This window comes from Periplaneta americana, chromosome 9 (genome assembly GCF_040183065.1).
Source record: "Periplaneta americana isolate PAMFEO1 chromosome 9, P.americana_PAMFEO1_priV1, whole genome shotgun sequence".
Taxonomy (NCBI): Eukaryota; Metazoa; Arthropoda; class Insecta; order Blattodea; family Blattidae; genus Periplaneta; species Periplaneta americana.
In genome coordinates this window covers 41,094,093-41,106,598 of record NC_091125.1, presented here as the reverse complement: position 1 = coordinate 41,106,598, position 12,506 = coordinate 41,094,093, and the positions used below count along the sequence as shown (strand labels likewise).

General features: G+C 35.9%; 1 protein-coding gene across 3 annotated transcripts in view; it reads left to right on the top strand.

Moving 5' to 3' along the window:
- The first annotated feature begins 2,804 nt into the window (after nt 1-2,804).
- LOC138705858 (glycosyltransferase 8 domain-containing protein 1-like) overlaps nt 2,805-12,506 on the top strand; it is a 54,356-nt gene continuing 44,654 nt past the window's right edge. For all 3 annotated transcript variants that reach the window (XM_069834543.1, XM_069834541.1, XM_069834542.1), the window contains exon 1: nt 2,805-3,216. In XM_069834543.1, coding sequence (XP_069690644.1) covers nt 3,192-3,216 — 25 coding nt within the window. In that variant the 5' untranslated portion in view covers nt 2,805-3,191. The remainder of the gene's footprint in view (nt 3,217-12,506) is intronic.

Here is a 12,506-nt window from a genome sequence, read left to right as displayed (position 1 = left end):
GACAATTGAAGAAATCTTAGAAAAAATCCACGGTATAGTGTTGAATGAACATCGATTGAAAGTGCGGAAAATTAGCGAGGTTATGCGTATCTCAACTGAACGGATGCGCCACATCTTAGTCAATGTCTTGGCCATGTTCAAGAGCTCCACAAGTTGGGTTCCGAGTTTGTTAACACAGAAACAAAAGCACACCAGATGTCAAATTACGAGGGATTGTCTGGTCTGGCTCTATTCGAGAAAAATATGCAGAATTTTCTGAGCCGGTTTCTGATCAATGATTAAACCTGTTTCTACTACTACATACCAGAAACAAAGCAGCAGTCGAAACAATGAACGCACAGCGATTCTCCGTCTCCAAAGAATGCAAAAGCTGTTCAATCGGTTGCGAAAGTCATGACGTCCGTATTCTGGGCTCCTAAGGAAATAATCATGATTACTATCTAGCAAAGAACAATAATCGGAGAATATCATTCAAATTTTTTGCAGCAACTGAAAATGAAAATTCTCGAGAAGAGGCAGAGTATGTCCAAGAAGAAAGTATTCTTTCGTCACTACAATGCACCTGCTCACACGTCTGCAATCACGGTTGCTAAACTACACGAACTACGGTTCGAATTGTTGCCGCACCCCTATTCATTAGATCTCGCATCCTCAAACTCCTCCCCCCTCCCAAATCTCAAAACTCACTTGACTGGGAAGAAATTTTCTTCAAATGGAGAGGTTATTGCAGCAGCAGATAGTTATGTTACAGATCTCGAAACCAAGGCGTTGCAGCATTGCACCAGTGGATCAAGTGTGTGAATCTGAGGGGGGATTATGTTGAGAAATAAAGATTGTTTCAGAATAATTGTTGTTTAATTTCTATGTCAAGCTATGAACTTTTCAAACAATCCTCGTATTCTCGTAAAACCGATGGCTTTCTCCCTGACACAGTTTCATCCATTTTTTTTCAAGGTTGTTGTAAATATAGCCACTTTATTTAGAGAGAAAATGCAGCTAACATGCATAAAGAATTTATTTCGCTCTTGGACAACGAATGCAGAATATTAAGATATCGTTCTATATTTTGAAATCAGTTGGCTGAGTACAGGTAATTGTCTGCAACATTTTCTCTATCTGAGAAAAGAAATTCTTTGTATTTCTTAAGAATGGAAATCTGGAAAAATCACAGAGAGAACTGCAAGATATGGAATTCATAAGTTTTGTTGCATTTCTCACTGATATGACATGTCAACTGAACATACTGAACCTGAAACTGCAAGAAAAAACATAACTTTTAGGAAGATTCCGCAAGAGATTTTAAGTTTGAAGGCGATGTGTATAAAAATATTACTACAAATCTTCCATCGTGTCAAAAACAAAGGAAAGTTGAATATGAAGTATATTTCAAGGAAATGAATAAGATTATGTTCCTGAAGAACTCCAATGAAGATTCTCGATTTTTACATATTCGTTCTAAGCTTAACCTTGTACTGTATTTAAAATGAAATTGGAGCTTGCTTAAACGGGTGTGCGCTGCGTCAATAATATATATTTATTTTGTATTTTATGTAGCAATAAATACTAAATACCAATCGATAATGAAAATATAAATCCAGATTAAATTATAAACTTTAAGGGCCATATTCATAGACATTCTTAGCGCGGGCTTCCGTTGGATGATCAGCGAACTAACGTTTTTCGTATTCATAAACCAGTGTTAGCGATATAATATGATATGAATCCTGTACAAGTAATCACTCGATAGCCGGGACTAGTTTAGCACGCTCGTAGCGCGGGCTAGCGAAATGTCTATGCATAGCACCCTAAATCTATAGGCATGGAAATGAACTAGAATTCCCCAGACCTTTAGATGAAATTGCGTGAACTTCAATTAAATTCATTCTTGGTAAAAAAAAAAAAAAAAAAAAAAAAAATAGAGAGAGAGAGACGAACCTTCATAAGAATTCTGAAGTTCTTACCAGAAGAAGAATAGCCTAAAGTGCAATATTACCGAATAATTTGTTTTGTAGGTTACTGAATGTGAACATAATTATTTCAATAGTCTAGATGAAATCGCATATAGTCGTTGATTTTATGAAACCCCCTACGCAGGGGCGTATTTTGCGGGCTACCGGGGCTACCGGCGGTAGCTCAAGGAAATTACAAAAGAAAAAGTTTATAATATAACATAATGTAATAATTTTGTATTATTAGTTTTACCATAGTAATTTAAATTAAAGTAATTATTAGATATATTTTGTGTAATAATAGGATCAGCGGTAGCCCAAACCCTTTAACCAGTATACGCCACTGCCCCTACGTGGCAGTGCACAACATAATTTTTCAGGAGAAAGATAAAATTAATTAAATTCAAGGGCCTACATAAGAATATGAAGTAATTCTGTAGAAAACGTTGGTGAATATGATGAATATAAATAACATCATTGAGGATCAGTGTAGGCCTATTGATATTTAATTTATTTTTCCTCCTGAAAAATTATTTTCTGTAGGCCTACTATCACATAGAATGTTTCACGATGGTATGAAATTCAAGACGAAAACGACTTTTCTTATACCAGAAATGCTAAAGAGCTGTATTTATTTGAAAATGTCGAAATTGACTTTTAATGTTTTTCTACATTTGGTATAATAAGTAAATAAGAACGTTCAAAATACGACCTAATTACCTTCACAGCGATATGTAAAACCTTCGGTGCCTCTGTCACATTACATTAAACATTTATACAATATTTCAGGATCATGCGCGGAATGACGCTAGTACCTTCCATAGCTCAAAGTTTTAACGGCAGTTTTACTGAAACGTTTCGAGGAAGAGGTTTGCGTATAGCTGCGACCTACCCTTCTCCAAAGTGGTGCATTTCTCGCCTGATTTCGCACAAATCGGTCAGTTGTTTCGTTAGGAACAAAAGACATTTTGAACTGCATTAAGAGTGAGCGCGAGCGGTATTCATTCGCGGACCACCATGCCGACATTGTAGCAGTAGTTATTGACAGACAAAGAGGTCGCGCGAGTGGAATGGCGGAGGCCATGTTGCTGGAGGAATCAATAACAAGCGACGACGACCGAGCACTGCGGCAGAAGATGTCGACGTGTGTTTAGGGTTGCAAATGTGTGTTTGCGCTGCTAGTACGGGGCGCAATATGACCACACGGCGGCAGAGGAATGAAAGGCAGGATCTGAAATTGAAATGAGCAGTCTGAGGTTGAAGTTCGGTGAGTGATGCAGTGTACCACGTGGACCGGCTCTCCCCCACCCACACGTGTGATTAAGCTTTGTACCACTCCCTACGACACGATTGTGCAGGGAAATGACGTGAATATATTCAAATATTTCTACAGCAGCAGTTTGTCAGTTATTGTAGTGGTATTGTTCTTCCTCCAATTAAACGAAAATGTGTCCTAGCTGCAATCATATTCACTGAGTTCTAAGATAAGATTAACATTTTCCTTTTGACATTTGTTCCAGTGTTGTTTTAACATGCATGTGACAGCTTCTTTCTCCCGTCAAACTTTGTACATAAGTGTACGAATCTGTTATTTTATTTCATCACTGTACAAATACAGTGAAGAGTATTGTGGCTTTGGAAAAAACTAAACTTAGACATTTTTGTGGACACAAGTTTTTGCCATTTCTAGTTTTTTGATACACATTCTGTTCGTTTGTCCTTATGTCAGTTTATATAGGCCTACTATTTTTCTCTAGACAATATTGTTTATTTATTCAGTCCATGTGAATCAATTCATAGAGTACTTATGCTCACTTGATATTAAAAATCTTACTTAATCTATATTATGAATGTGCATTAATACTTTCAAAAGTGTAGCACAAAGTAACGATTCTCTCGAAATTAGCAATACTATTTGTTGTTTTTTTTTTCCTTACGAAATGTTTAGTTAAAAGTAATTTTTGTTAAGTAGAAGAGTAGACATCAATTTTAATATAAAATACCTGCAGAAATTGCTTGATACAAATTAATGGTACCCTAATATTGTTAGTTTATTAAATTTATTTATAGTGGCGTAATATTGTCATTGTTTAATTAACTGTGCGAAGACAGGTTTCAACCTCATAAGCGACACCGATAAAGCATAACTCATGGGTAACCTATTATAGGTTATATTAAAAAACTGCACTTAATCTACTAATAACTATTTTGTTCAATTTATTAAATAGTGGCATAGTATTATAGGATATAATATACTTTTTTAATCTGTACCTAATCACCAGATTGCTCATCAGACGTTCCTTCATACAATTACTTTGATATAAATTTCCTTAAAATGATTCATTGCACATATATATATATATATATATATATATATATATATATATATACGCAAATCTGGCTTTCAGGTATAGCTCCCTGTAAAGCTGACTTGAATAATTTCAAGGAAAAAATTGTTTTTACCTGAAAAGCCAGATTTGTAGGCTATAATACGCGTTACTGTTTCGATAACAGAAAACCACAAATTTAAGTCACACAGCAATGCTGCGCTCTAACGTTCTGTCAACCCGCTTGAGGTATGTGAATATACGGTAAGAGAAAATTGAGCCAGGTTCTGATATAATTCCTGGGTAACTCAGTCGGTAGAACATTGGCGCGCTCAGCCTAAAGTCCCGGGTTCGATACCCTGCATTGGAACAGTTTTCCCCTTGAAAGTATTAGAATATATATGTCAGTTGATAGGTAGCGAAATCCCATTGCGAATGCCAGCTATAACGGGATCATCGTGCTATCCACACGATACCTCAATTCTGATTGGATGATCGTCCACCTCTGTTTCCGCATGTGGGCATGAGGCCAGCAGCCGACTGGTCGGTCTAGTTCCTTCACGGGCTGTAGCGCCATGGATTATTATTATTATTATTATTATTATTATTATTATTATTATTATTATTATTATTATTATTATTATATGTCAGTTGACATCGCAGCAAACAATAATGTAACACTGAAATCTATCGAAATGAAACAAACTTTTTTTTACAATGTTATGTGGCTCTTATAAATGCAGTTATTTAGCCTATTGTTAATATCGACTGTAGACTATCAATAGCTGGTTGTTAATTTTTAAACAGGTATGGATGTAAAAAATGTCTTTGGGTCAAATTTTCGCTGCAAAACGTTTCATTTGTCGAGTTTCATTTATTCATTCATTCCCACATATATTTATGTATTTATTTTATTCTGGCATCATCAACGAGCATACTATACTCTATATTTTTGGCTTGGCTTCTCGAGAGCCGCGCCCCTGGGACTTATCCTTGCACTTAAGCTTACATTAATCCCTTCTGCGCCCTATACAGAGTGATTCAAAACCTCTGCGACAAACATTGAGGGGTGATAGATCTAACAATAAGGAACCTTTTTTGTTAAACAACCTATGTATTTTGACGCGTCGTTTCGAAGTTACCTTTGAAAATGTTTTTGCGCGGACGTATGTCAATGTATGCGAATGTGTGCACCCCTGTTTGTTTGTTTGTTTGTTTGTTTGTTTGTTTGTTTGTTTGTTTGTTTGTTTGTAAGAGACGAGAAGGTTGTTGTTTGTTTACGTTTAATGTTCAATACGTTTTCCTTTCAGTTCAGTCTAATCATCAATTGAGAATGGATGTCTACAGAGATAGCCGACATGGTAATGTGTTATGGGGAGACTAGAGGAAACGGAAGAAGAACTCTCCACTTGTACCAACAACAGTTTCAAAACAGAAATCATCCTCACCGCACAATGTTTGCTCTACTTTATCAGCGCCTTCGAGACATGTGTCTCTTCGTCCCCGACGCATTGGTGGAAGACATCCATTCTCAATTGATGATTACACTGAACTGAAAGTAAAAGGTACTGAACATTAAATGTAAACAAACAACAATAACAACCCTTCTCTTCTCTTACAAACATCTCAACAAACAAATAGGGATGCACACATTCGCATACATTGATGTACGCCCGCGCAAAAATATTTTCAACGGTAACTTCGAAACGACGCGTCAAAAGACATAGGTTGTTTAACAAAAAAAGTTCCTTATTGTTAGATCTATCACTCCTCAAAGTTTGTCTGAGAGATTTTGAATCACCTTGTATATGCAATGACTGTTCCAGTCTGACAGGTGGCCTAAGTGGCATTTATGAACTCGACACTGACAGATGGGCCATCCTGCTTAAGCCCTGACAGAACCAACTCCCTTTCCACCGCTGTGGAGTAACGGACTGACCGTGAAAGGTGCGAGCCAGGGTTCAAATCCTGGTTGAGACAAGTTACCTGGTTGAGGTTTTTCAGGGGCTTTCTCTCAAACCACTAACAGCAAATGCTGTCCACACATGTGGAAAATCGGCTAGCGCGTCTGGCCGCGAAACCGGTTGGGGCAAGTTATCCTTCAACCCAATATCAGAAAATGCTGGGTAACTATCGATGTTGGACCCCGAACTCATTTCACCGACATTATCACTTTCACTTCATTCAGACGCTAAATAACCTGAGATGTTGATACAGCGTCGTGAAATAACCTACTAAACAGCAAATGCTGGGTAACTTTCGGCTCTGTACTCTGGACTCATCATTATCACCTTCATCTCATTCAGACGGTAGATAACCATAACTGTTGATAAAGCGTCGTAAAATATCCAATGAAAAAAAAAGAACCAACTCCCATCGTCAGACGAGTACCTGATGAGCTTCAGGGTTCTGAGTCCCAACCTCTTCCTATATCAGCGTCGGAAACCTATACAACACCTCCCTCCAAGACCTCATCTCACTGTCAGCTTATTTTTAATTACTGCAGATGATAGATGAAATGAAGGGAAGATGAGAGCGATAGTGGAATAATAGAGGGAAAGAAAATTAGGCCTAGTCTGAAACGTCTTCGTCAGTCATAAATACCATCAGGATGTGATCGAGGATCGAACCTAGTCCGCCTGAATGAAGAATAGCGCGTGAGCGCATGAGCCACAGACGCGACCAGTACGTATCAATATAAATACATTTATCGGCCAAACCAAATCTGAATGGTTGATGTTAAAGGCTGCATTATAGTGCATTGTTCTTCAATTTTATTGGAAATTTTGTCTAAAATTAACACTTATAGTGCAAAATATACGGAGTGAACGATAAGTATGGATTGTTGTTAACTTCTTAAATTTTAATTTTACAAACAAAAGTTTTATACAAAAACTGTTGGAGATAAACTATACAATATTATGTTAGTGTTCGAAAACAATTATTCAAACATACAAGGTTGTTGTTTTTTAGTCAACTGTCCGAAGACAAGTCTGAACCTCATAAGCAGGGAACGGATTTATATGGACTAAAAATATATGAAATATGTAAATATATATGTAGTTATTTTTACCAAAATATGGAATTAAATATGGATTTTTACCAAAATATGGAATTAAATATGGACTTAAAATTATAAAAAAATGACTATGTACGTTAAATATTGGTACATTTTAATCAAACTAAACAAAAAATATAATGGACGTACCTTATCTTCCAATGTAGTTTCAACAAAACACAATTTTTATTGTCTGTTACCATAACAATAGGTTACAAACATTTCTTTCAAGTGCTGAAAAGTGAATCTTCTTCTATTGTCTCTGAGGATAGATTTATACTGACTAAAAGAGCGTTCGACGTCACAAGAAGTAACTGGTACATAATTCAATTTCACAATGTCTGCTGGGGATAAGTCCAAGTTAATCTTCACTGTTGATTCACCACTCATCACAGCAACAACCTTTTGTAGTTCTTCATATCCAGGGTTTTTTGAAAGTACAGTGTCCACCTTAGCTCTTACTGCATCTGCAACTTTACCTCTACCACGATTCAGTTGTTCCACAGTACTATTTATAATTTCAAAACTTTCAGATAGTGAAAGGTGCCTATTTTGGAGACTTTTGAGCGTTTTTATGATGCATGAAAATGTATGCTGAATGTGAGCTAAGTCATTCTTCACACTTATGTCACAGGTAACTGTTTTCGCAGTATCAATTGAGACTGCATCTTCAGAGTCCAATGCAAGGAGAACATTGTTAATAGAGTCTATATGTTCGGCATAATATTCAACTGCTTCTAGCCATGTACCCCATCTAGTTAAAATTGGCTTTGGTGGCAATGGAATTTCAGGGTACATTTCTTTCAACACGTTAACTCTACTGGGAGCTTTGAGAAATACTTTTTTCACTGATGAAATCAACAAATCTACTTTAGGGAAATTGTCTCTGACCACTTCTGCCACACGATGAAATGCATGCGCCACACAAGTAAAATGAGTCAATTTAGGATATACAACAGATAATGCTTGTCCAGCTTTGACCATATAAGGGGCAGCATCGCTAATAAAGAATAACACATTATTGTACATAATACCCTTTGGCCACAGGATACCCATAGCTTCGTTGAACAGTTTAACTATAGTTTTGTTATTGCACTTTTCTAGAACATCACAATGTAAAAGAATTCGTTCAGAATATTGTTCACTTAACAAACCGATAACTACATTACCAACAAGTCTACCTTCTTTGTCGGGAGTCTCATCAATGGAAACCCAAATTGAACTATCTTTAATTTCATCTCTTATCTTCTGTATTGTCTCATCGTAGATGGATGGAGCATACGTCTTCCTAAGTGTTGACTCATCCGGGATTGTATGTTGAGTATATTTTTCAAGGAATTCCCTGAAGACCTTATTCTTTAGTTTGTAGAGAGGAATATCAGCAGAGATGAGAGAACGGCACAGGTCGATGTTGAACTCAGATCTTACATTCGATGTTGTTGGTTGTGTTAAAAACAATTGTCTCTGCTTGGAATTTAGTTGTTTGTTGGCCTGATGTTTACTAGTTGTAATGTGTTGTTGCACCAGGAACTTTTGTGTAGATGATACTGCACACTGACACAAATTACAAAATAATATTTTATTGTCAGTTGATAAACCATCTTCTTTAAATTCTGAAATGTAACTTGTTAGTTTTGATTTTAAATTGACTGAATGACGTACTTTTGGCATATTTACCGTCTTTATAGTATGATTTACAAAACTGAACCTATGTGTACTCTGACTGGCATTTAACTGTTGAGCTGCACAACTGAAGTCTGTTAAAAATTTTAAATTAAATTAATACAGTTTTGTAACTTACTTTCCCATTGTTGATAGGACTGCTAATTTTCAAATAACTCTGATGTTAAAGGGATTACTGAACATGTGTTTAAATCTCTATTGTTGAAATGTATTTTTAAAAGTTAATGGAATTTTGTTTTGTTTTATTGTTAAACCTAATATAATATGGACTGTTTTATATGAAATATGGAAAATATATGGAAATTAACGAAAATATGTACTAAACTCTAAAATATGGAAAAATATGGAAAATAAAAGTAGGATTTTTCAACCCTACACATTGTGAAACATAAAGATAATGCAAAATATAAATTATATTAGCTTTATAAGTAAATATGTATTTACATATAAATCCTTTCCCTGCTCATAAGTAATACCAAGAAGGCACCACTTATGAGGCAACTAGGCCAGGAAATAATGGGATAGGATGACCAGTTCTCTTCCCGCTACAGTGCATACATCGCCAACTAGCATATTACACTAGTCAGACTTCAGATGCAAACAATTGTTCTTCCTTTGACACATACGAGTATTGTCAAGTGAAATGTACTGCCTGATAATAGATGTAGCCTACATATCAGTCAGAATCTCAATCAGAGGATACATTCAGAATGTAACAAACTATTTATTTTAATGGTATCCTATATTAAAATTTACACAAGTCCGAATCTTCATTAAATTTTACCTATGAATGCGTAGAAGCTTTACCCATTTATCCGTTTCATTCTTAACAATTTATTAAACTTCTTTCGTGGACTTCAAATTTGACACAAATAAGTATGTAAAATCATGCTGAATAGGGCATAAAACTAAACAAAACACTATAACTAACCAAACTTTATCACAGATGCTCAAAATGAGAACAATTCACAGCCATACAGTATCCCAGTCTATCACGAAAAGAGTCCATTGGTTTATACACAATAGTTTTTATATAAAACTTTTTTAATAAAGGCTGGTTCACAATAAACCGGGAACGGAAACGACAACGAAAACAATTAACTATTGTGAATGCTCACATTTAAATACATTTATTTTCTCGTTCTCGTTTCCGTTCCCGGTTTATTGTGAACCAGCCTTAACATTTAAGAAGTTATTACCAATATTCCATACTTATTGTTCACCTTGTATAATTCCAACTTTTGCTGTGTAGATCTATCTTTTGGTTGATATTAAGGAAATAGATTAAAACAAATTAAGTTGTATTCCTATTAATGTTTTTATTTAATTAATTGTAGTATTTATCTTACTATCTGACTTAATATTTTATTGATTATACAATTGGCCACACAATTAAAACTGAAGAAGTAAAATTTTTGGTGATTCTATTATTGTATTTTAATTCCAAGAAAGTTCGTTTATCGTGTCATTGAACAATTTCGTAACTAAAATCGTTTAACTACCTTACCTTTGCGCATATATATCAACTGCATTTTCAATTAATTTAATTGAACCCGTACTACAACAAACGGGGTTGTGCTAATAGTTTTTGGAGACAGTGTAGATACGCATTTGATTAAATGCGATCATTAAGAATATGTTAACCTTAGTCGCAACCGTAACGACGTAGAATGAAAATATTGCTACTTGGAAGTTTATATTTTAAAGTTTGCGACAAAGCAACTAATTCAGTCACAAGACGGAAGTGGAGCTTTAATGGAAGGTCGAGAAAGGAACCAAAGTATAGGAAAATCTATCTTGGCATTTATGCAGTGTTATCCATCTTTTATGGTGCAAGGAAGTGAGCAGTAGGCTTGGCGTCCAAGTTCCGTGATGCGTCAACAAAAGTGTTGCTTCCGTAACAACACTCCGTCGACTCTGCCCACAATTGATTCCATAAATCAATAACAGCAATCGAGAACTAGGCCTAATAAATTTGTTATTCCTCACACAAGTTCCTCATGCTGAATGTTCGAATCGTCTTTATTGTATATCTGTTCACGTCAGACTATAATGTTTAGGAGCTTTAGTACGTTTTGTAAATTTAGCCCTATGTCACAGAATTCGAACTCGTGTTGAAGATTGAACGCTCAGTGACGAAACACCGCGCAAACCACTCGACTATAACTCAAACCCTAGATCATACATACCCAGATTGCTCTGCTTTATAGGCTTTGACGGTAACAACTTTTGTCAGGTTTACTATGCTGCCATCTAGTTGTTACATAAGGAGTCACGTCATAACTCCCATTTGAATTGCATTAGCGACTGTACTGCCATCTCGTGTTCGTTTACGGCGGACGGGTGGCGATCCTGGCGGTTGTTCTCTTCAAAGTGCAACCGATTTTAACATAGGAATGAGCAATCTATATGTGATCTGGGCTCAAACATATTTAACACAGAAGGTAACACTTTCCAAACTATGCGTACCATGAAAGTGAATAGTTAGTTACTTTCTGCTGCTTTATTCACGGTATTTTTCACTTGATATTGTACAGTGTAGAAACCAACATCATTCTGAAAGTTCTGTGAATCATTTATGTCATGAAATCAAATTAGAAATTTTCATATACATATACCAAAGAATTTATAAATATAGCGATACAGCGATATGAATTAAAACAATTATGATTTATTTAACGACGCTCGCAACTGCAGATGTTACATCAGCGTCGCCAGTGTGCCGGAATTTTGTCCCGCAGAAGTTCTTTTACATGCCCGTAAATCTACTGACAAGAGCCTGTCGCATTTAAACACACTGAAATGCCATCGATCTGGACCGGGATCGAACCCACAACCTTCAGAATAGAAGGCCAGCGCTATATCAACTACGCTACCGAGGCCGACCCACAAAATTAATTACAGAGTGAAAGGGGTATAACTGCATAGTTTGAACTAGTAATAGATATTAATAAAACTAGCAGGTAAGTTCGAATAACCGTTTCTCTACCTATAAAGGTTATGGAAAAAATCGAGTTTCTATTGCGAGATTGGAAGTGGATACGTTGCAACGGCGTAAATGCTTTGCTTACAGCTGCGGAAGTATGAAGCCTAATGCAGTAGTAATAAGCAAAGGATTCGTTTCTGCTTGCATCGAAAGCCCTTTGAGGCCTTTCAGTGGGGAAGCGATCGATGTAACAGCTGATATGTAGATCATCGTCCTTTCTAAAGACGAAAATTGAATCCTATAGATTCAAATTCCCTTATATCCACTTTCACAAATTAAAGGATTTTGATAATAAATGGTGGAAAATAGAGGGAATTTTCAACCTAAAAGTAACTTTTAACAAACCCTTTACTTTAAATTTAGTGGCTTTTTGAATTCAAACTAAAGAAATCATTAGAATTCATTCTTAGCAAGCAGTATGTGGGCGTAACTCAATTCTGACCAAAATGGTCTTTAGGAGGCTTTGAATCTAGAGCATTCAATTCATACATGCGCTGTTATTT